At 40.7% G+C, this 24,476-nt stretch overlaps 1 protein-coding gene across 4 annotated transcripts in view; it reads left to right on the plus strand.

The window, feature by feature from the left end:
• The window catches only part of VRK1 (VRK serine/threonine kinase 1), a 79,924-nt gene that overhangs the window by 33,531 nt on the left and 21,917 nt on the right, over positions 1 to 24,476 (plus strand). For 3 of the 4 annotated variants that reach the window (XM_046009292.1, XM_046009288.1, XM_046009291.1), the window contains exons 2-10: positions 2,939 to 3,103; positions 5,780 to 5,835; positions 14,188 to 14,257; positions 15,064 to 15,151; positions 17,422 to 17,530; positions 17,649 to 17,741; positions 20,194 to 20,326; positions 21,115 to 21,235; positions 21,534 to 21,592. In XM_046009292.1, the coding sequence (XP_045865248.1) occupies positions 2,944 to 3,103; positions 5,780 to 5,835; positions 14,188 to 14,257; positions 15,064 to 15,151; positions 17,422 to 17,530; positions 17,649 to 17,741; positions 20,194 to 20,326; positions 21,115 to 21,235; positions 21,534 to 21,592 (889 nt within the window). In that variant the 5' untranslated portion in view covers positions 2,939 to 2,943. Of the gene's footprint in view, positions 1 to 550; positions 794 to 2,938; positions 3,104 to 5,779; positions 5,836 to 14,187; positions 14,258 to 15,063; positions 15,152 to 17,421; positions 17,531 to 17,648; positions 17,742 to 20,193; positions 20,327 to 21,114; positions 21,236 to 21,533; positions 21,593 to 24,476 lie in introns of all 4 variants that reach the window. The other variant, XM_046009290.1, reaches the window with a different exon arrangement.

Genomic DNA, 24,476 nt, shown 5'->3' on the forward strand with positions numbered 1-24,476 from the left:
ATATTGGTTCAGTGCTCTCAACTTTTTGGCAAGCATGTTTTATGTATTTTTCTGCAGGAACTTTTAAAAAAATTCAGTTTGCACGGGACTAGGTTTTGTTCCTTTTCTGTTGCTGAGTTCTTTAAGCGGTTATTTTTCTTTTATGTGCGATTAGTTCTAGATGGTATAGTTCAAGTTGACTTTATGTCATTTTCTAGAGCCTCCTCTTCTCTTTTGTTCTGTTTTTTTTTTTTTAATATTTTATTTATTTATTTGACAGAGAGAGAGGTCACAAGTAGGCAGAGAGGCAGGCAGAGAGAGAGAGGGAGAAACAGGCTCCCCACTGAGCAGAGAGCCCGATGCGGGGCTTGATCCCAGGACCCTGAGATCATGACCTGAGCTGAAGGCAGAGGCTTAAACCACTGAGCCACCCAGGCGCCCCTGTTCTGTTTTGTTTTGATGTAGTGTTCCAAAACGTGGAGGCTAACTTGACAGATCTACCATTGTATTTCAAACTTCTTTTTCCTTTCTTTGTATTCTTTGTGATGCTCATTTTGGATTCCGTTCCCAGCCCTTTCTCATCCACCAGGGAGGCTTTGACCTAAGAACTTTTCCACTGGTTGGTCCTGCGAGCTGTGGAGGCCAGCAAGCTCACTGCTGGAGAATTCACGGCTGGAGTGCGCACGGCCCTTCCCGGCTTCGGCTACTGTTCTCTGTGCTTCTGAGAAGTGACTTGGGGTCACTTGGGGATTCTCAGATTCACCAGAGACACCACCCTCGCTTCTGCTGCTTCCCTCACAGCCGCCGGTAGCACGTAGGTCATCTTGCTCTCTACGACCTCTTCACCCACTCCCATTTTGCGGTTTTGTATGGAATACCGTCGCCTAGTTTTGTTGTGGTTGCTGTCCATTGGGTTTGAATCCTGCTCTCCAGTTGTCCTGTTTGGCTTTACGGGGGAAATCAGGGAGATTAGACATGTACACAGCCGGCCCCACCGTCTTCAGTGGCAGCGAGACTTTGGACGCAGTGGTGTGTTCAGGGATTTGGCAGACTCACAGTGATGGCTGACTCTGTGGGACTGCTTTCAGGAAGGAGAGAAAGTTATTCCAGACTGCATTAATTGTTACAAGTAGGCTGTAGGAATAAAACTCAGAGTAGAAGCTAACCGCTTAATTTGGAGGAAAAACACACTTTTTGTTGACTACAATTTATATTGAGTGGAAGGTGAGCTAGCGTATTTCTTGAAATATGGTCACTTTGGGAAAGAAATTCCAGTAAAGCACAAAAGATAGTATGATTACTATCTTGAGTTACAGAAAGAGGAAAGTTTTTTTTTTAAATTTTTTTAACTCATTTTAAATTGTCTTGACTGCTATGAGGAAATCATCAAATAGGAGATTACTCTGATGATTTGTTACAGTGGGGTAAATTCAGAAGGCATCCGTTTTTGTATTTAGAAGTGCACTGCCTTGGTTTGTTCTTTTTTTTTTTTCCTTCTTTTTTTGGTCTTGGTCATTTCTTGCACTCAGTCTACAACCATAGCTATAAAACTCACCTTGTCTGTTGTGGTTTACACTGAAACTCCATTAAGGAAGATTTTACAGTGATTAAAAATACACATTAAGAGAACTGTTTGATAGGAAGAAATAATAGCCACACTCATTTATTTTGAAGATTTATTATTTATTATTTGTTAGAGAAGATTTAGACAATGAAGGAGGATTGGTATTCTGTAGGAAAAATTAAATTAAAAAATCCCCAATAAGTTAATAAAGAGCATTTGCATATATGGAGTTTATGTATGCGGTGTGATAGTGGGTGGATATTTGCTAACAAAACTCGGCATCTAGTATTGTGTGTATGTACTTAGGGTATCCAGGCTCCAAAGCAAACCACCTTATGTATTGTTAAGTTGAACAGTCTTAACAAACCTGTCTTTCACCTGAAGAGCCATTTCAGGTGTTGCAGACTATAGCCTCTGAGAAAGTATTTGTTTCAAATTATTTATTTATTTATTTATTTGAGAGAGAAAGAGAGAGTGAGAGACAGCGCGAGAGGGGGAAGGGGCAGAGGCACAGAGAGAAGCAGGCTCCCTCCTGAGCAGAGAGCCAGACAACTGCGGGCCTCAATCCCAGGACCCTGGGATTATGACCTGTGCTGAAGGCAGGTGCTTAATCGTCTGAGCCACCCAGGTGTCCTCGAGAGTGCTTGTTTTAAATCTTTTTCAATTAGTAGTTGTAGAGCTGAGAATTTTAGCCCCCCCCCCCCACGCCCACCCCCCCAGTGCTTTCTCTCAGTGAGGTAAGCTACATCTCAGGGCATTTAAAGCCCAGAGAGAAGTGACTTGGTTACGGTCACCAGATTAACGAGTATCATAGCTGCACCGGAATTTGGGGCTTTTGATGGCGGTTTTCACTAAAACACACTGCTTTCTCTCAATGTTACGTTCAACTTGGCTGTGAGTGAGAAAGGTGAATCCAGATTCACTGCCAAAAGCATAGGGGTGAGAAGGGAAGCATGGAGCGCTGGGTGTCGCCAGCTTTGCCTTTTCTGTGAAGCCAAGTGACCAGACAGCCACCATTCCTTTGTCGCTGTTCTGGAACATCCTCTCCTCCACTGTGGTGACTTGTAAATGGTGGCCCATGGCGTTGAGACTGTGGAGCCAGGTTAGTCCTCAGAGCAGATTTCTGTTGCTTTGCCACCTTCTAGGTGCATAGCCTTGGACAGCTTGCTAAGCTTTGCCGAGTCTTTGTTTCCTCATCTGTAAAGTGGGCTGATAATCTTCTTCACGGAGAAGTGAGGATGGGTCGGGGGCTGTGTATAAAATAGCTCCTCTCATGTCGTAAGTCCTCTTCCGTGTTTGAGAAGCACCTTCGTAGCACAGAACTGTCCTTAGTGGAAAATGTTTTCAGCACTTTGAGGATTGTAATTCTGAGTGTTGCTTTCTTTCATTTTATAGTGAAAATGCCTCGTGTAAAAGCTGCTCAAGCTGGAAGACAGGGCCCTGGAAAGAGACGACTTGCGGAAAACTTTGCAGCTGGGGAGGTAATCACTGACATGACGAAGAAGGAGTGGAAGCTAGGCTCTCCCATTGGCCAGGGCGGCTTCGGTTGTATATATCTTGGTAAGTGTAACCAGCCCAAAGATGTACGCGCCTCTTATCAAAATAGTTTCTCAGTGGGAGACGTTCCTAATTACCTCCATTCAACTTAGTACTGTATGATTTGGCAAAAATGTATCAATGACACAGGAGTGGAAAAAAACATAGTTGATTTAGTCACAGTAGAAAAGAAGGTGATATATCTGCAGTACTGTGCTTTAGATAATAAAGATATTGTGTAAACCTGCCCTGGTGCCGCTCATTTTCAGGCTCGTTTGGATCCTCACTGCGGCAGTGACTCTTCTCTGCTGGGTCTTGTCCCTTTGCATCCTGTCGTCCATGCTGTGGCTTGAGTAACCTAGCCTAGTTGAATTTCTGGAATGGCTCCTGCCGGCCCTGGGGATAAAGTGGCAGACACAGGAGAACGGCATAGAGACCCTCCCTCTCCTTGGTCCCTCCGTAGCTTTAATCTTCATCCCTCACATTCCCTCAGGGTCTGGGCTTTGGCGGTCCTGCTGCCCTTTGCCTCTTGATCTCTATACTTGATACTTCTCTGGTTTCATTTTTCCCAAGATCAGGTTAGGCCAGGTACTTATAGGCCCTTTGTGTCAGCCCTTTCACAGTCCTTTCCACGCTGTGTTGAAATTACTTTTCTGTCTCAGCAATAGGGCATCTCTTCTTACTGTGTTTCTAGTGCTTGGCGTATTTTATAACACATGATGTTTGAATGAATTATCAAGCTTCCTTTTCCCCCTTTCCTCATTTGAACTGTGCAGTATTATTGGGATACTCTCCTTATTTTGTACACTAAATGCTTATTTAAAAAGTTCTAATCTTGCTTTACTACTAATCAGCCTCTGAACGATGTGTCTTGGAGCTCACACCTTTCCGTCTGCCCATGGTAGCTGTTTTTTGGACTCGGTGTTCCTTCTTCCCTCTGAACTACTGTAGCTGCCATTTCTTCAGAATCCTTCTATTCCCAGTTGGTTTCTCGTTTTCCTTTGCCGTTCTCCGCCTCTTCACATCTCCTGTGAGAATGCCTTAGGACTCGGGCCTAGCGTTTCTTCTTTTCTCTGGTACACTCACGCCCTAGGGGCTCTTCCAGAGTCGTGGCTTTAAATGACTAGTGTTTCGATGTCAGTGACTCTCAAACTTATTTCTCCAACTTGGGCCATTCTTCCGAACTCAGTACTTGTATATCAACTGCCTGTTTAGCATGTGAACTTGGATGTTTACGAAGCATCTCAGACATAAGGCTCGCCAAAGCACCAGCCCTTCCTGCAGCTTCCTCCATCTTAGTAAGTAGCAACTTCCTCTTTCCAGTTGCTTAGGCTGTAAACCTGGAGCCCTCCTTATATCCTTTTCTACCTTTTGCCCTCCTATCCAGTTTATCAGCAAATTCTATTGGCTCTTCTTTGAACATATGTCCACAGTGTGACCACTTAACAGCACCTTGACTGCTACCATGTCTCGTCATAGCCTAGCTGACCTCCCTGCTTCTGCCCTTGCCCTCTGCACTCCGTTCTCCACTATGAAGCCTGAGGAATATTTAAAAAATCAAAGTCTGATCTTGCCAGTGCTCTTCTTAGAATCTTCCCGTGGCTCTCCCGCTCAGTCATAGTGACAGCCTTATGTCACCTGTCATGCTGGTATTTGGTCCCTTCTGCTTTTCTGATCTGTCCCTTGTTACTTTCCACCTCACCTACTTTTCTCCAGCTGCTTTGGCCTCCTTGCTTTCCTCAGACTTGCAGAAGCTTCCATGTCCGGGCATTTGTGCTGGTTTGTCTGGAATATTCTTCTCAGGTATTTATGTGGCTTATTCCCTCATCGTTACCTCACTGTCACAGGGTGTCAGCCCCAGGGACACCCCGTCACGTTTCTCTTAGGAGCTTGCAGCACATCTTCCTGCCTTGTGTTCCTGCTGTAGCACTTACTACACCATCAAGCATTCTTTATATTTTAATTGTGGTCTGTGTCCTACCACTGAAATGTTAGCTTCCTAAGAGTAGCGATTTTATCTTCCTGCTCCTTACTAAGTCAGTTTCCTAGAAACTGGCATATCATAGGTACTTGGTAAAAATAAGTGTCTCGTGAATGTGGGCAGCCTTATGTTCCTGACTGGAATACGGATTCAGGGCTCCTGTGCTTTATTTGCATGAAGTAAAATGACAGCCATGGGACAATTATGGTTGGCAGTTCAGGGTTCTAATGCCAACGTCCTGAACTATCGATACAGGTAAATTTCCTCCCCCAAATTAGTGCTTCTGGGACTTTAGCTCCCTTTTACCTCCTCCCTCTTAGGAAGGTTCCCCAGTTTGTGAAATTTAAGAAATGTCATCAGTTATCATCCTCTTTGGACTTCACAACCCGCGTTAGCATATCAAAAGCCATGAGTACGTTTAAATTAAGGAAATCTTTAACTCAGAGTTTTCCATACTTAATTGATGATCGTATTGAAGATACCAGCAATTATAAAAATGCATTCCAATTTCAGACATGTTAAATCATGAAAAAAAAAAGTCTTCAGATTGATGAAATATACTGTGATGATATGCTGAGAGACATGCTTGGGAACTGAAATTTATTCTATCAAGGAGTCGTAGATATACATACGTAAAGATTAGCGAAGGGTTAGTAGCAGACTAATTAAAATAATGCTACTTCTTGTTCTGATATTACATATGTCACTCTTTCAAACAGCTGCTACGAATTCTTCAGAATCGGTGGGCAGCGATGCACCTTGTGTTGTAAAAGTGGTAAGAAAATATTTTAGCTGATTTTCTTTTTTGGTGAATGGGTGTAGTGTTTATTTTATAAGGATAAAGCATATTTTATATCCTTTTTGATAACTAGAATTAATTAAACCATAAGGTACTACATTTTTAACAGTGTTTAATAAGACACAAAAGTATCTTTATAGTTTTAAATAATTTGAATTCAAAAAGTCCATTTCCTCTCTTTTAAATTAGAGTGATCCTAGTATTTGGGGAAAAAAAATGAATGAAAGTATGGAGGTGTACAAATGTAGAATAAAAATATTCAGTTCATGCTTATTATTTCAGCTGTATTTACAATAGATGAGATACTTTCTTATTTATATCCCATAAGACCATACTACTTTAATGAAACTTACTGTATTTTATCTAGCATTTGCTTCTGAACTTCCACCAAAATTGGTCAATCTTTTTTCATTTTATTCCCAGTTTTCTTCCCTTCCACATCCATTTTAGTAAATTATATATTTAATTGTGATCACTTTGAACCTTCTTTTTGCTTGGCTAATGTTGAAATTGGTTTGTAATGAGTAAAGGTTAACAGCATCCCATCTGATTTGAGCATACTTATACACTTATACAGCTTATACACTGGTGCACTGAAAGGCATTTTAACTACTGTTTTTTGTTAAGAATATATTATGCATCTTTCTGCTTACAAATTTCCATTTCTAACTCTTCTCTCAAAGTTCTTTACTTGTGTGAAGAATATGTTTTTGTTAAATAATAGGAGAGGTAACAGGTCTGTTATTGGGGCAAATTACTATCATAAGTTCCCCATTTGTCCTTTTTTTCTAAGGGCTACAGAAGTCAGAATTATCGTGAAGTTTTGTGTGTTGGTTTGTTTTATTTCACGTTCTTTTAAATGAGGAATATATTTGATCCTTTGTGAATTAACTCTTTTGGACCTGAATTTTTTTAGTGATTGTTTTTAATACTTTTTTACTCAGGCATAGTTTTTACAAGGAAAACCATGATAGATATTAAATAATTTGAATACTTTTGACAAGTGCATATACCTGTACGGCTTCTACCTGTATCAAAATATACAGCATTTCTGTCACCCCAGAAAGATTTCTTATATCCTTTTTTGGTCAGACCCCTACTTCAGGGACCCTTTGAGGTTTTTTTGTTTGTTTGTTTGTTTTGGTGCTGTGGATTAGTTATTCTTGTCTAGAACATCATATAAATGGTATTATACAGGGTATACTGTTTTGTTTCTGACTTCTCATGCTCTGCAGAATGTTTAATAGGCTCATTCGTATCGTTGGTATATCAGTCACTCATTCAGTCTTACTCGTCAGAATATTATATAGACATAGTCTTTTTTTCCGTTTCCGGTTGATTCTCAGTTTTTGGCTATTATAAATAAAGCTTTTATGAAAGTTTTTGTACAGGGTTTTTATGTTTCTGGATGAATACCTGGAAGAAGAATTGCTGGTTTATGGGGAAGGTGTATATTTAAATCTGTAAGAAAGTACCAGACGGATTTCCCAAGTGGTTGTGCCATTTTGTACATCCGCCAGTGATGGAGGAGAGTTCTGGTTGGTCCAGATTCTCCGGAGTGTGTGGTTGTCGGGTGGGTTGGAATATTTTGCTGCCATGATGTTGCGTTTGTAGTAAGGTCTCAGAGTTTTACCTGATGGCTCACTTTGATTAGTTTTTCCAAGTAATTGTGCTTATCGGCCATTCATGTATTTTCCTTTGTGAAGTGCCTCTTCAGTTTTTGTGTGTTTGCTTGAAAGACCTAGGTAGTTTTACTTGTTATAATTGCGTAGTAAGAGAGTTGTTCTGGATGCGAGTCCTATTCCAGATGTGTGCATCGTGAATGCGTTCTCCCCGTTTGTCATTTGCCTGTTTGTTGGTTGAATGCTTTTTGTGCACCTTTTGAGGTGGATCATAGGATTTCTCTCCTTTATTCCGTTAATGTGGCAGTAATATCGACTGGTAATTTGAGTGTAACACTTGTATTCTTTTTTTTTTTTTAAAGATTTTATTTATTTATTTGACAGAGAGAGATCACAAGTAGATAGAGAGGCAGGCAGAGAGAGAGAGAGAGAGAGAGGGAAGCAGACTCCCCGCTGAGCAGAGAGCCTGATGCAGGACTCGATCCCAGGACCCTGAGATCATGACCTGAGCCGAAGGCAGCGGCTTAACCCACTGAGCCACCCAGGCACCCCTAACACTTGTATTCTTAACATACACACCACTGAGTTCTGATGTATTATACTTTATATGTTACGCTGGCATTGATTTGCCAGTATTTTGTTAAGAAATTTTCCATTTTCTTTCGTGAGGGATATTGGTCTTTGTTTTTTCTAATATTTCTAAATTTAAAAAATGTCCAATCTCGTTTGGTTTTGGCATCAGGTTTATTGGCGCCTGGTCTCCTTTTTGCCCTGCAGAACCCTGAATCGCCTCTTTTTACTCCTTGTGCCTCTGTGAGGAAAGCGGAGGCTGGCCTGGGGCTCACTGTGTTTGTCCCGCCCGCCCCCGCCTTTTTAAGATGTTATTTATTTATTTACTAAAGCGAGAGAGAGTGTGTGTGCAGGGGCAGAGGGAGAGAGTCTCAAGCAGACTCCCTGCTGAGCGCAGAACCTGACTCCGGGCCCAGTCTCAGGACCCTGAGATTGCGACCTGAGCTGAAACCTAAGAGTCAGCCGCTCAACTATCTGGGCCACCCACATGCCCTGATTTGTTTCCCAATTTTTAGAAGTCACAGTCTCTACTGCCTGTTCTGTCTGATGTCTGAAAGGAGTGATTCCATCTGTTTTGCCCAATTTTTACATTTGTTTACAGCAGGGGACTAATTGGCTCTCAGTTACTCTGTCAGGCCTGTAAGTAAAGTTGATACCCTGATGGGAGTGTCCTGGCATTTTGCTTTTCTTTAAGCCCTTTCATTTTGGATTTTTCTCTCTCTTTATGGACTAATATTTCTTTTGAAATATTCACTTGCTGCTGTATCAGAGGAAGGAAAATTCTGATTATTAAATTGGGTTGTTTATATGGAAACGCAGAATGTTATCTGCATCTGCCTTTGATATGACAGATTAAAATTAAAATCTAAGGGCAAGACTGCTTTCTTCTTAGGATCTTTAAAAAGTTTCCATTGTGAGAAGAGAACAAGCCCACTTACATATCTATGACTTCTCATAATCTCGAGGTTCAAAAAATGTGGTTGGCTCTGACCACCTTGCAGCTGGCTAACTTTAACCTGCACTGCCCTCCCCGTGTGTTGGTAGGACAGCGCCAGGGCGGCACCTTATGGGTGGGGCTGGTGGGGCACTGTCTTTCTTCTGGAGAGCCCGAGGTTCTCCCAGCTATTCTTTAGTTTAGAATGATGATGCTCTTCCTTATTATGGGTCATTCTAAATCTTTTAATTGTTATTTAATGTAATGTCACTTATATGACCTGTTTTACTTACAGAGTTATGAAAGAAATGGGTAGGAGCAAGTATTTCCTAACTGCTTAATAAGGTAGTAAATTACTCTCTATTTCTAATTTTAAAGCCTTTTGTTATCAAACCTAGTTTAGCGCTCTGCATCTCTCCTGTCTCCTAATTTAGTTCTGTTTCCATTGGCTGGTATTACTCCTTCTCTTTGTAATGAGGACAATGATAAATATTCAGTCGATTTCTCTTTTGCATTTAATATCTCAGTAACATTTTCAGTGTGGTAGTTTGTCTGTGATCCTGGAAGGATGCCATAAACAAATCAGTGTTACTGACGTTCCCTTTTCTCTCTCAGGGAGAGCCCAGTAGCTGCTATTGCTGATTCCTTTCCGGATCCTCATCCTCTCTGAACTCCTTGAAACTCTAGTAACATTCATTCTGTTTACATTTATTTTACCATTTCAGATGCTAATATCCTTCCCAGGCCACAGTTGCTTTTAATCTTGTAAGTGTTTTTTTCCTTAGCTGGATTTCAAGTTGTTTTGTTGTAAACTTGTTTTGTTGTTCTTGTTGTAAACTTGTTTTCTTTATGATGTTTATAAATGCCTGCTTTATTCTGAAAACTGTGTAACCATAATTTCCCAGCACCTTTTGATTTCTTGGGGCCACCCACTTTCTTCTGATCTGTTGTCTTTTCAAGTAGCACCATTTGCCTTCACTTGTGGTGTGCTGTGACGTGGCTCTGTCCACAACTACTCTGTAAGTCTTTGCTCTCAGAGCTTTATAATATTAAAGGTGGAAATGGTTCATCAAACACAAACCTGTAAAATGAGTATCAGCTCTTTCCAGTATGAAAATCAACTGCTTATGAACATTTGCCATTTAAAACATTCGGTCTATTAAAAATCATGTTTTCAAAGAACATGATTCTTTGATTCCAAAGAACTTTGGGGACATTTCATAAGTAATTACTAAAAAAAAAGCAAAATATAAAACTATATGTATGGTTTTAGGTATGGAGTATGGAGGTAATCTTATAAAATAGCCATATATGTGAAGAAAATATGTCAAAATATTTCCAAATTTTCTAACATAAGCACATATATTATCTTTGGAGAAAAATCACCTTAGCAAATGTTATTTAAAAGATAATGGAAGACTGGGGCACCTGGGTGGCTCAGTTGGTTAAGTGTCTGCCTTCAGCTCGGGTCATGATCTTGGGGTCCTGGGATGGAGCCCCCATAGGCCTTCCTGCTCAGCTGGGAGTCTGCTTCTCCCTCTCCTTTGGTGCACGTGTTTTCTCTCTCTCTCTCTCTCTCTCTCTCTGTCAAATAAATAAATCTTAAAAAATAGTCAAAGGCAAGTTGATTTTTAACGTGAAATTAGACTTAATAATGCAGTGGCATATCAAATCAAACAGTGGTTCTCTACTGAGAAGCAGAGTGACTATACCGCAGTGGTAGTGCGCTATAATCAGAATCTCCGAATGCAGAGCCTGGTTATTGGTATTTTTAGTAAAGCTCCCCAGGGGATTCTTTTGTGCCTCAAGGTTGAGAACCGCTGGTAGAGTGTGGTGCACAGAGCACCTTAATTATTTTCCGTGGAATCATGCATGCTCCTGTGTACGTTTGGGGATCCTTTCATTCAGTGGAGGTGGCAGGTACCCTGTGCTTCTGTTAGGGCTTCCCCTTCAGGTGGAAGATTAGTCAGAAGACGTGGCTGCTGCTAATATGCGTCCCTGCTCGATGAAAGAGCCTCGTATGGTTAACCCGCAGATTTCTTACATTTGGTCTGGAAATGAAGTGAAGACAGACATATTCAAGATAGATGTTTAGGTACATACTAAGTATTTTTTTTCTCCTACCAAATGACCGCTCCGGTTTTGCTTAGGGCCTTACTCTGTATTGACTTAGGGAGCAGCCTCGGAGTCATGGTGCTGAGGTCACCAGAGGTGGTAAACTTGTATTCTTTGCCTTTAGATAACTGAGACACCCTGTCTGTATTTTATCTCAGGAAAGATGATGTGCCTCGAGAAATGGGAAATTGGCAATAAGTTGGATAATGCAAGAAGAAAAAAATACTCTTTTGTGTTTTCTTGTTAAAAACCTTGATAACAAATTAGTTTTTAGTTATACTCCCCTTTTGCAGTCACGTCAGTGAGCTCAGAGCAGAATGGAGGGGGAGGGCGGACTTTTGGGTCTTGTACCCTAACAGTTCTTTATATCATGGTCACTTTGAACGGACATAAAGTCTTTATTTCAAAGTTCCATGGCAAGAAGTTTGCAGACTGATGTTTAATTTCTTTCACTGACTTTATGAGAAGTGACCTGAATTTTCAATTCATATATCATAATTTTTTGGTAGGAAGGGGAAACTTTATACAGCTTCATTTTTAAATGGCAGCCAGTTGCTTTTAGAGGGTGCCATTGAAATATATCACATTTTAATTTTTTTTCTGTTGTCATCTTCATTTTGACACTTAGAAGTCTTAAAGAAACGTTTAGTGATATTCTAGTTAAAATGTCAGTCCCAATTTCTTTTCTAAATCTTGGCTATTATAGAGTTGGCAAAGTATTTTAGATTTGAAATATGTTAATAAAATTTTAGTTATGAGTTAAGGTATTTTCTTCCTCAGAAATAGCGAGCTTTGGCCAGAGTGCAATGCCAAGGAAGTAGCTCTTTTATTTTGTTATAATGGAACCTTATTGGATTAGAAAAAAGTATGAAATGAGCTCAAAGAACCTTCATTGTAGTGGGGCTTTCATTATAATAGTCTGATTTATATAGGTTGATTCTTATTATTATAAGTTTAATAAATTATTGCCCAAAGGGAAGCTTGGAAATTAAAGTTGATATGACATAGGTTGAAACGGAATGAATCAGAATTTTATACTGATGGTAATAAGCCGGGATTTGTCTTAGGAAAACCCCTTTCAAACCTGAATTATATTAATAAGCTATTCTGAAAGTTAGCCTTTGGAGAGTAACTTCACCAAAACGTCTTCTCTTGAATTTCCACTACTTTCTTCATTTCTTTCACTGAGACTGCTGCTCCTGCTGAAGGCTTGCTGTGGGCCCTGAACAGGAACAGGTGTCTGTCCAGAGAGCATCGATACCAAGGAATGAGCCACAGGTTATGGTGAAGCTTGAGGTACTGAGTCCAAAGGTTAGGGACTTGCATTCATACCTTATGTGTTGGTTAGTTTCTATTTCTTAAGAGGTGATGAGGTGCCAAGCGCCGTGGATCATTCTGTTTCAAGGCTGGGTTGACAAGTATACTCACCTGCAACAAGGCACGTTTATTTTCAGGTTCTGGTCCACGTGCTAGTTATCATGTTGCCTGTTTGCTGTTGACGGCTTGTTCTTAGCTAGATGCTGCCCGATTCCTTGCAAATTGGCTGACCCGTCTTCCTATACGCGCTTTTTTTTTTCTTTAAAGATTTTATTTATTTATTTGACAGATAGAGATCACAAGTAGGCAGAGGGGCAGGGAGGCAGGCAGAGAGAGAGGGAGGAAGCAGGCTCCCTGCTGAGCAGAGAGCCGGATGTGGGGCCCGATCCCAGGACCCCGAGATCATGACCTGAGCCGAAGACAGAGGCTTTAAACCCACCGAGCCACCCAGGTGCCCCTCTATACGCGCTTTAACTGGGGATTCCTGAAGCTATTGGGCCTCACGGTCATTTCTTCTAATGCTCTGCTGACCTTGCAACTCCAGCTACACGGATGTTCTGTCCAAGATAACTTTCTTCCTGTATTTCCTAAAGGAAAAGCAACCATATAATTAGTTTGGAAATGTTAGCTTCCTCATTCAAAGTTTTCACTGCTTTTCAGAATTTTTCTCGGGTTCTTGATAAACAAGATAATACCAACAGAAATGATCAACATGACATACACACCACTTTTTTTTTTTTAAAGATTTTATTTATTTATTTGACAGACAGAGATCATAGGTAGGCAGAGAGGCAGGCAGAGAGAGAGGAAGGGAAATAGGCTCTCAGCAGGACCCTGGGATCACGACCTGAGCCGAAGGCAGAGGCTTTAACCCACTGAGCCACCGAGGTGCCCACAAACCACTTTTGATTCAGATACAATTTACTATTTAAGAAGTCCACAAAATTCTAATATCTTTTTTATCTTTCTGTGTCTACTTAACAAGGCGCAAAACTCCCAACAGGCTGATATTTCTTGTTTGTCCATGCCTTTTTGTACATCTATAATTCTTTACAAATCATTTTACTGTTAGTAGCCTTTAAAATGTAAAATGAATGTAGTCCGGTAAAGTTGGTGGAAAACAGTTATTACCGAGCCCTGGTTTCCTCTTGACTTTGAATTCTCACGTGGGAAGGTAATCGTGGGGTTCCTTAGTTTGAAAAAGGCAGGAATGAGTGTTAGCAAGGAGGGGATGCCACTAAGTGGACAGTGCTTGCTTGGGGCTCTGGAGTTCCAGAAGATTTCCTTTGTGACAAGGTTGGTGTCTGCCAGTCCTGATCAACTAGATACAACTGTACTGAGAGACAGGGAAAAGAGTTGGATTTTGCCGCTAATTGGGTAAGTCAGGTATTGGAATTTTTTTGGATCTCAGAAACATCTGGTAGCCCCTTGGTTCACATGGTTGCCAATCATTGGTTAAGAGAAAGCTTAACAAAGATGAAAACGAGTTTAAAGATTTTTCTTAAACTTCTGCGAAGACGGAGCTGTTTATCTGATTTTGAGCATTTTATCACTTACAGAAATGGACTTTGAGAAAAATACAAGATTCGTGGACTCTTCTGAGAATATCTAAAACATTTTGAAAGAGTGTATGCCATAAATATAGTTACAAACTTAAGTATCACGATTACATTGGAAAGAAACACTGATGTTAGTGTTCTTTGACGTTTCATTGAAAATGACTCCGTAATGTTAATGACTGCTAGCACCAGTAACCTCTTCTGTTTTAAGGAGCCCAGTGACAACGGACCTCTCTTTACTGAACTGAAGTTCTACCAGCGAGCTGCCAAACCAGAGCAAAGTAAGGAACACAGCACACATGTCTACCTTGTTAAAGTGACCGCCGCTGTTGTGTGAAGTCAAGACCAGAGCACTGGATCTGATATTATGATGCTTTGTTATATTTATTTTTTACTTTTTAAGTAAATTTCATTTTAATGAGATTTGTATGAAAGAATTTTGATCTCTTCCTGGGTTGGATATGATAAGATTTCATCTATATTGATATATAGAATAAAGTTAGAGGATACAGGATTTAGGAAATATCATAAAAAACTGAGAAGTAGTCCTAATTCATGCATGGGACTCCCAGTCTTTTTGAGAATTTTTTCTAAACTTTGGAGAACATAACCTGGGTGGAGGGGGGATGCTGTAATTGATGAATTAGAACCACTGCAGGGAAGAGAGCAGGACCTCTGCAAGCTCCTGCCACCCCTTGAGCGTCATTTCCTGGTTAATGACCTTTAGAAATGAGGTAAACAACTTCTAGGTTAGGTAAAAAGTAAGTCTTTCTGGAGAAGTGAGTAACCATTTACATCATTAGAGCTAGTAATGACAACTGGCATACTGTGGTTGGATTTTCTTTTTTTTAATGCCTTTTGGAGATTTTTCATTTTAAAGATAATGTTTAGAGCAGGGTAAAATTTTATATGTTAATAAAAATGCTTTGATTGAAGGGTACTTGTTATTTGTTATTATAATGATTGTTCACTTTTTTATGAAAAAAAGATGAAATCTTATTACATGTATAAGTACATTCTGCTCTTAAGGGTTTAAAAAAATCATGTAGAAGAAAAGTGAAATCACAAGCATGTGTTTATCTTGTAGTTCAGAAATGGATTCGTACCCATAAACTGAAGTACCTGGGTGTTCCTAAGTATTGGGGGTCTGGCCTACATGATAAAAATGGAAAGAGGTAAAATTTGCATGCTTTGTGTTTCTTCTCCATCTTTTGAGTACTCACTGTCCACGGTTTACTGAGCACCTGCGTTTCTGCTGGGTCTCCCTCTGGGCTGCGGGGCATGCACTTGGCAGAGTCGAACAGGACATGAGCCCTAGTCCGGAGGACTTGTGTGGAGCACTAGCACCTGCCTGGAGCCCAGCTGACGAGCAGGAACAGAGCAGATGCACCCTGCATTTTCTCCTCTTGCAAATAAGCAAGCAAGCAGACAAGAACTCCATGTCATTTGTGGGAAAGGGAGCCCTTCAGGCTTCAGTTTGGCCTTTTGTATTAGATACACGATCTGCCCGCAGCAGCGTCCTCCTTATGACGTTTTCAGTGTGGCTGGTGAGAGAAAACAAACAGGTCTGAGACAATTACAGCCACGAGGTGCTACTAAAAACTCTGTGACTCTGATTTGTTCATGTCTTGGGAGTTCTGAGATTGGAGAGAGAACATTGCTGGCACTGCCGAGTTGGAGAAAACCTCCCGTGCTCTGGTGCATGATTGACATTTTTAAAAATACTTGCATGAATGAATGGAACTTGCTGGAGTAAGGCTGGCAGCCGTCCGAGGAGTAGATTTAGTTCGGCCCTGGGGGTGTATTGGTTAGGGTGCTTTCCGCTGTAAGTAAAGGAAAACTTTGACTCTGCTCTCTGATGTGACTCTCAGGGGCCTAGATTCCTTTATCTTGCCCTTTTGCCCTCCTCCTCTTGGCTTTGTGCTGTATTAATTCTCCACTGTGTGGCCTCAGGTGGCTGCCCCATTTCTAGGCATCACGTGCAGACGGGCACAGCAGCCCATGGCAGTGGGAGGTATTGCTTGTTGTGGGTTTTACTTTGCTGGCAAAGGAACCTCCCTTCCCAAGGCATGTTTCTTGGTCTGGGTTTTATCGGTGCTCATTGTTAAACCAGTCACTGATAGGGGATGAGCGATCCAGTGATTGGCATGGTGAAGCACGCGGCCATGTGGAAGAGGATGGACTGCTTGAACGCAGTCGGTGCTCCGTTGGAAAGGGTGGAGAGGAGAGGTAGTTGCTGGGTGGGCAGCCCGCGCTGTTTTATGTTTGGAAGTTCTTATCGTGTGTCTGTGTCTCTTAGGAAATATGATGAATTTACTGAAATGACAGCGTTTTTTTACATACGGTTTTGCTGGGACAAGTCTCTATAGTTTTTGTGAAAATTTCTGGAGAAGTAGGATAGAACCGGGAATAATTACACATATAGCAGGGGTTCTACATCCAAAGTAATTAGAATAGTGCCGTGTTCAGAAGGCTTCAGTCCATGCTCACTGTTGTTATGATGGTCATCACTCATCTTAGCCCAGCTGGAAGGGACATTGTGAATGTGGTCTTAGTTTTTACTGATTTATGGGGTGATTTAACCAGACGAGTCAGAATCTGAAAAACTGGATAAAGATACAAGTGATCCTCAGAGCATACAGTGAACTGTGTTACTGGAATGAGGTATTGCTTTTCGGGTACACATAGAAATGTCACTTACGGTTGTTGAATGTTAGAATTTGAGTGCCAGAAAAGACCTCAGCACGCATGGGGCCCCATGCTCCCATTCAGTACCTGTGGGAATTGGGGCTTACAGAAGTAATGTGACTCGGCCAAGGGGACACAGTGGGTTTGTGGCAAAAACAGACATCTGCACGTTTCCCCAGGATATTTGTTCTTCGCTAGCTTTTGTCCTTTGAGTATTTAACATACAGCCCCTTTATACCATTTACATTGTTTTATGGAATTTAGTTATTGTGACAGCATCTCTTTATAGTCTCAATTTTAGTAAAATGTTAATACTACTAAAATGTACCCTAAAAGTGAAGAAAAACAGTCACAGACAACAAGCTAAATACAGAAACAAAAATTAACTTCGGTTTGAGGAAAATCCGTGATACCAGTCTTACACGGATTGTTTTATCTTTCCTGTGAATGAATTTGCCAGCGTCTTGTCTGTGGACTGATCGCCTTATGTTGACTAGTGTCTCAGGAAGCTCCCTGGCTGCCACCAGGAGGAGGCACTCAAGGCGGAACAGGGAAACGCTCCCAACTCTTGAGATTTCTAGTCGGAAGAAAGGGTTTCAAACATTTGTCTTTCTTTCCTTCTCTCTCCTTTCTTCCCCTTTCATTCTTTCTCACTAAACGTGGCCTTGGAAAAATTACTGTCAAGGGAGGCTAGTCACGGCAAAGTAGGTTTTTCCGAGTTCCGTTTAGTTCATTGACTTTTCTTGTTTGTCTTTAGTTACAGGTTTATGATAATGGATCGCTTTGGGAGTGACCTTCAGAAAATATATGAAGCAAATGCCAGAAGGTTTTCTCGGAAAACTGTCTTGCAGCTAAGCTTGAGAATTGTATGTGAGCTACACTCCTCTTGTTTTAATCTGGTAGAGGCGAGTTGTGTTGAAGTTCGGTCCTCTGCTGGCTGGTGTTAGGTACTGCATTAATTTATTCTCTATGATGCTTTCATAGCTGGATATTCTGGAATATATTCACGAGCACGAGTATGTACATGGAGATATCAAGGCCTCAAATCTTCTTTTGAGCTACAAGAATCCTGACCAGGTAGTTTTATTAACTTTAATTTCTACTATTTAAAAGCTGTTGTTTGAAAACAAATATGGTTGCTTTGAACTTTTGAACTTGTGCAGAAGTTTAACTTTTTGGAGTAGATATGGTAATAATAATATTTCTTCTTGACACTTTTATCTAGTTAACATTCTACACTTTTGATGCGATTTGTTGGCACTTTATCAAGTTGGCTATTTTGCCCTAAATAATATTCAGAAGAAGTGCTTGTGATACAAAATGAATTTCAAATAGCTATTTGGGGGTGGAAGCTTAAAATTATATAGTGCACCGATGAATTATGTTTGCCTGTCTGCTTTGTCATTTTTTTATTTCCTTTGTTCAAGAAATCCATCAAATATAAGTGTTCTGTTACTTGGAAAATTTGGTCTTTAACATGTTGATTATTCAAATCAATTGGTTTACAGAAATATCTTAGCTGTCTAAATTTGTATACCCTTAGTGTTTAGAATTCAAATGTGCATTTTTTTTATTGCATTCACTTTGTAATTTTTACTTTTTAAGGAAAAGAGAAAAGCTAATGTTATTATACCTTTATTCAGATCAGTTTAGTTGGAATAGAGGGGTTTATATTTTCTTGAAGCTGTTTCCATAATTTTGGTTAAAGTAAGGTTTGGTTGGCACTCCTGGTCAGGCCACTGCATGGAATCGGTCCCATGTGTGTTCTTGCGTCTTATTGATGCTGTATGAGAAAGGGTTGTCTACATATTTTAGGTGTGTTTATGTTGACATTCCATTTTATTTTTTCCCTCAAACCGGTCTTTAACTTTGTCTTGCCTAGTTTTCCCTTTTTCCTTCACCTTCCCTTTATTTTCTACCCTCTCAGGTATTGTCCCCATTCCCCGTCTCTGTCATGCTGGTGGTCAGGGATCTCCCTGTACAACAGAGGAAAGTTGCTTAAGTCTAGCATGCTCAGGGGGAAATCTTACAGGCACTCACAGGACTCCCAGATATCTTGTGTTAGATGTTTTTAAAATTTTAAAAGCAAGCGAGCAGACAATCAGGACGCACTGAGAACCTGAATCATAAGGATTCCATTAATTGAAATGAACTGGACGTATACAATGTAATAAATAAAATACAGTTCAGTTTGCAGTTAGCTAAAATATGCTGCCTCTTGTTTATAGGAAAATATTTTTGCAGCTCTGTTATCCTTCGGGCATATGCTTTGGATGGGATTATTTTTCTGGTGTTAGATGTGTATGCTAGATCCGTCCCCATATTTTTACTTCAGTTTCCTCTTGTGATCACATGCATACATTTGTGAGACAGTTACCCAGAATTGGAGATGTGGTATGTGACTATGGAATAGAAGAAGGCCAAATTTACTGGCTTTGTATGCTCATCAGACCCACACGAACATGCCTACAGATATGTGCTTTGTAATATTAAAGTTTAGTTTCAATTGTGAAACTTGACTTAAAAAAAAATTTATTTATTTATTTGACAGAGAGCAATCACAAGTAGGCAGAGCAGCAGGCAGAGAGAGTTGGGGGGAAGCAGGCTCCCCACTGAGCAGAGAACCCGACACAGGGCTTGATCCCAGGACCCTGGTATCATGACCCAAGCCGAAGGCAGAGGCTTTAACCCACTGAGCCACCCAGGCACCCGAAACTTGACTTTAATATATAATATTTAAATGGAGATAAGAGCCTTAGCTAAAGGTATTCAGATCTTTATTGTTATCTGAGATATTTTTGTGAAATGAATTGATAAATTGATTATTTCATAAGTGGAGGAGCAGAGGAATAGAAAATAATTAATGTATCATGTGTCATCTAAGTCAGTAGTCTTATACTTGGTGTGGGGCTATTGTTTTGCAACAAGTATTGATTTCCTCTGTGTTCAATTGTGTTTTGGACTCTGAAGAAAAAAATGTAAGATTTATAGTCTTTGCTCAAGTTGAGGAAATAGGATTAATTACAAGCATAACATATTTACCTAAAGAAGTATACAGAGTCAGGTGATATTATCTGGACTACAGTGACATAGGCATTCAGCATTTTTCTTGAAATAAAAGGTCTCTCAGAATCGGGGCATGTGGGTGGCAAAGTCAGTTAATTGTCTGATCTTGGTTTTGGCTCAGGTCGTGATCTCAGGGTCCTGAGATCAGCCCTGCATTGGGCTCTGCACTCAGCATGGAGTCTGGTTAAGACTCTATCTCCCTGCGCCTCTCCCTGCCTGTATACTCACGTACCCACTCTCTCTCACTCTAAAAATAAAAAAATAAATCTTAAAAAAAAAAAAAGTCTTTCAGGATTAAGTATTTGCTATTTTTAGCATATTGGATTTCACTTGTTCGGGGTACAGTGTTGTAGCCTTGCAGATGAATCCACCCTCAAATGACGGTATTTTGTCTCTGGGCCATAAAGGAGTATATGTGCAATCATTTTGGCTTTGATTTTTCTTGGTGCTTGGACATTTATAGGTGTACTTGGTAGATTACGGCCTTGCTTACCGGTATTGCCCAGAAGGAATTCATAAAGAATACAAAGAAGACCCCAAAAGATGTCACGATGGCACGATTGAATTCACCAGCATCGATGCACACAATGGTGTCGGTATGTCAACAGTGCCTGACCAAGAAATATGCTGCTAACATTTCAGTTGAAGTCCTACATGGTTCTTAATTTTGTACAAACAAACAAGCAGATAAATCAGAATTGCAGAGGCAGGGTAGGGTGGGGAAAGGGTCGGGGGAGGAGGCTGGACTCCTACAGTTGCGGAATAGGGCCAACAGGGTCTTTCCCTGGTGGTCTTCTGTCCTCGCTTTTAGCAGGAAAGGTGGTTCGGTCAGCTCACTGAGGATTTCTTTTTGATTCTGTTTGGCTTAGTCAAATGGAGGGTGTTTTTTTTTTTTCCACTTAAAAGTCTGTCAGTTTCTTACGCAGCCCACAGTTTTGTAGCAGACAAACTGACTTTATCACCTCTGAAGTCAGGCTGTTCCTTTAGCAGGTGCTTTGCTTTTCTGTGCCCAGCACTGGGGAGGAGCCGAGACCCCCAGCTCTCTGGGCTTCTCCATAGCTTATAGCATGTTAGTGTCTTTGAGCTTTCCAAGGACAGTATTAAATATGTCTGTTTTATAATTTATTTCCTAGACCAATAGCCTTAGTTTGCAACTCTGGAGTTTGCTAGTTGGATTTTAAAGTAAGTCCTTATTTGGATGTAAATTATTTCTTTCATATTGCCCAATATTTATTCACTACTTTTATTAAATACAATGATAAGTTTTGATGAAAAACAGGACTGTGAGATTGACTGTTTTACCTTATTGGTTTATATATATTTGAAACTATACCTCAAAGTGATTTTGGTGCTTAACCTGTTTCTGTTTCTTTTATATTCATAGCCCCGTCAAGACGTGGTGATTTGGAAATCCTTGGTTATTGCATGATCCAGTGGCTTACTGGCCATCTTCCTTGGGAGGATAATTTGAAAAATCCTAACTATGTTAGAGATTCCAAAATTAGGTAAAGGAAAACTTGTAATAAATTATTTTGGGCAAAATCTTGATAAGGTACATGTATTTAAGTCAGAATTTCTTGACGGAGATGATGGTTTTAACTGCTCCTAATGTAGAAATAAGAAAGTACTTGCTACATAGGAAGAGTCCTTGGTCTCCTGTTCAGTTTGTTTTAGAAGAAAGTCTGTAAGCGGATTTAGGCTGTAACACAGTGCCGCTTATTGTGCTATTTACTGTGACTAAATATTAATAAATTTCCATGGAGTAGACCTTCAAACAGTGACTCATTCTTTAATTTTTAACAGATACAGAGAAAATATTGCAGATTTGATGGACAAATGTTTTCCCGAGAGAAACAAGCCAGGTAGGACTTCTTAAGTGCGCATACGGGTCTCATTTTCTATGAAAAAGAGACTAGAAATCATGATGTCTGTGGCATTTCCTGTAATGGGAAAGCTTAGGTATTTTCAAGTGTGATCATTGTAGTGGGGCCTGTTCTCATCACCACAGCAGTTCCCTTTCCAGAGGTGGGCTAAAGGGGTCCTTGAACTTCCTTAAATTATTATTCAGCTTTCAGGAGAGAAAACAAATTTCATTCATTCATTCAACGATTTTTTTTGTTGAGGCTTGATTGTGTGCCAGGGAGCATTCTAGGCACTAGAGATAGACCAGTGAGCAAAATAAAGCAAAATTCCTGTCTTTCTGAAGCTTGTGCTCTAGTCGGGAGCAAGAGACAGTAAACATGTGAGTGAATTGTACAGCCTATTATGTGGTTAGTACTACGGAAAAAAAAGAAAGCAGGGGTTAGGATTAGTGGGTGTGGGGATGAAGTGAGGAATAGAGTGGAAGGGAGTTGGAGTTTTAAATACAGTGGCCAGGATGGCCTTACTGAGGGGGTGACATTTGAGCAGTTGGAGATCGAGAGCGAGGTGTGTGGAAGTCCGGGGAACAGTGCTGGAGGCAGAAGGCGTAGAAGTTCCTGGAGTGCTTGCGGGGAGCGTTCTTTTAGGGCATCCATCAGAAGAGCTTTGGTTTTTACTTTGAGTAGGAGTATAAGGTTTGGAATAGAAGAGTGACATCAATGTCTGCCTTTAAGCAAAATCTCAGTCTCCTGTCCTGAGCATAGACTGCCAAGGGAGGAAGGCAGGTATGAGCAGGAGCAGGCTTGGAGGCCCCCCGAGCAATCCAGGCAAGGGGAGTAGCAGTGGGGGTCTCAAGAAGTGGTCACTTGACATATATTTGAAGTGTTTTTAAGCCTTTGCTCATTTGTCTCCTTTTCAGGGAAGTCCACCCTGACCTCATGCTGTTTAAGATTACAGTCCTGCCACCCACATGAGAAATGGAACCGTATAGGCTTCTCAGAGTCCCCCCTTGTGCCTTCTACCAATCACAAGCCTTTCCCGCTGGCTTAATAAATAACTAGCCTAATTCCCAACCCCAAAGATTTGTTTTTGAGCTATGTAAAAATGGAATCATAGAGTGAACAACATAGAAAAAAATCCCTGTCCTCGTGACATTAACTTCTAGCTCTGTTAGAGTCCTGTTTCTTTTACTTGGTATTGTATTTGTGAAATTCATTTCTATTGTTGCATGGCTTTTTTTTTTTTTTAATATTTCTATTTATTTATTTTTTAGCTTTATTGATGAATATAATTGTATACATTTAAAGTGTACAATGTGATTTGACTTACATTTATATCGTAGAATGAGTAACAAGATCAAGATAATTAGCACTTCTGTTATCTTACAGTTAGCTGTGTGTGTGTGTGTGTGTGTGTGTGTGTGTGTGTGTGGTAAGAATGCTCAGGATCTGTTCTCAGCCACTCTCCAGTCTGCAGTACCAAATTATTAGCTGTAGTGCCCATGCTGTGCACTTGATCCTCATGGGACCCTGTTGTTGCACGTTTAACAGTGATGTGTTCATTCTCATTTCTAATAGTATTCTATTGTATTTATATCCTATTATCTATTCTGCTTTTGGCTGTTTCCAGTTTTTGGCAATCACAGACCACCAGTTACACATATAGGTGTATAGTCCCCCCATAACTGATTGTCACGCCTTACATGAAGAGGGGCCAGATTTCTTCCCCATCCCCATATTTATAAACAGTTGTTTATAAACAGTTCCATTATTTATAAACAGTTGACCCAGTAGCTTTTCTTGAAAGAAACAAAAACAAAAACCTGCTCTTTCCATATGGGGCTACCTTTGTCTTAAATCAGCTGTGGATCTGTGGATTGGTTTCGGGACTCCTTTCTTTCTGTTCTTATTTTTGCCCCTTCTTGGGCCGCAGTGTCAGAATGGCTCTAGCTTCATGGTGAGGCTTGACCTCCGGTAGCGCAAGTCCTCCAGTACTCTTGTTCTCTTAACCTGACTTTGCTCTTTTGCAATTCTTGACCCTTTGAGTGTCTGTGTACATTTTAGAGCCACCTGTCAGCTCCACGCACATCCCCTCCCTTTCCGGGTGGCTGGAAGTTTGAGTGGGGTTGCACTGACTCTAGATCGACTGGCGTCCTTACGCTGTTGAGTCTTCCGATTCACTAATGGGGCATATTCTCCCCTTCACTTCCTTCACTGCATTTTGTAATTTTGTCCGCAAAAAATTCTTGCCCGTCTTCGTTGTATTAGTTGCCAGGTATTTGATGGTTTTTCATGCCATTGTAAATGATCTGCTGTTTCATTCTGAGATTTTTTTTTATTAGAGAGTGCATGCACACGAGTGAAAGGTGGGGCAGAGGGGGAGGGGAAGCAGACTCCCTGCTGAGTGTGGAGCCCACTGTGGGGCTGGATCTCATGACACCGAGGTCATGACCCCAGCTGAACCAAGAGTCGGAGGTTTAATTGATTGTGCCACTCAGGTGCCCCGGAATTTTTTTTAAATTTTATTTTCCAATTGCTTGTTGCTAGTATCTAGAAAACAGTTTTTTAACATTTACTTTGTATCCTGTGACCCTGGTAAATTTACCTGTTAGTTCCTCTAGTTTTTTATGGATTCCTTAGGATTGTCTGCATACATTGCTGTGTTTTTGAATACACCATTCCACTCTTTATGCCTTCTGTTTCTTTTCTTGGCTTACTGTACTGACTAGTACACTGAATGGAAGTGGTGAACGTGGACATGCTTGACATTTTCCCCTCTCAGAAGGAGACTTTTCCATATGAGACCATGTAAGGTGATGTTTGCTTTAGGTTTTCCGTAGATCCCCCTTATCAGGTTAAGAAAGTTGAAGGGAGGGATTCTCATTTC

The sequence above is a fragment of the Meles meles genome, chromosome 6 (genome assembly GCF_922984935.1).
Source record: "Meles meles chromosome 6, mMelMel3.1 paternal haplotype, whole genome shotgun sequence".
Lineage (NCBI taxonomy): Eukaryota > Metazoa > Chordata > Mammalia > Carnivora > Mustelidae > Meles > Meles meles.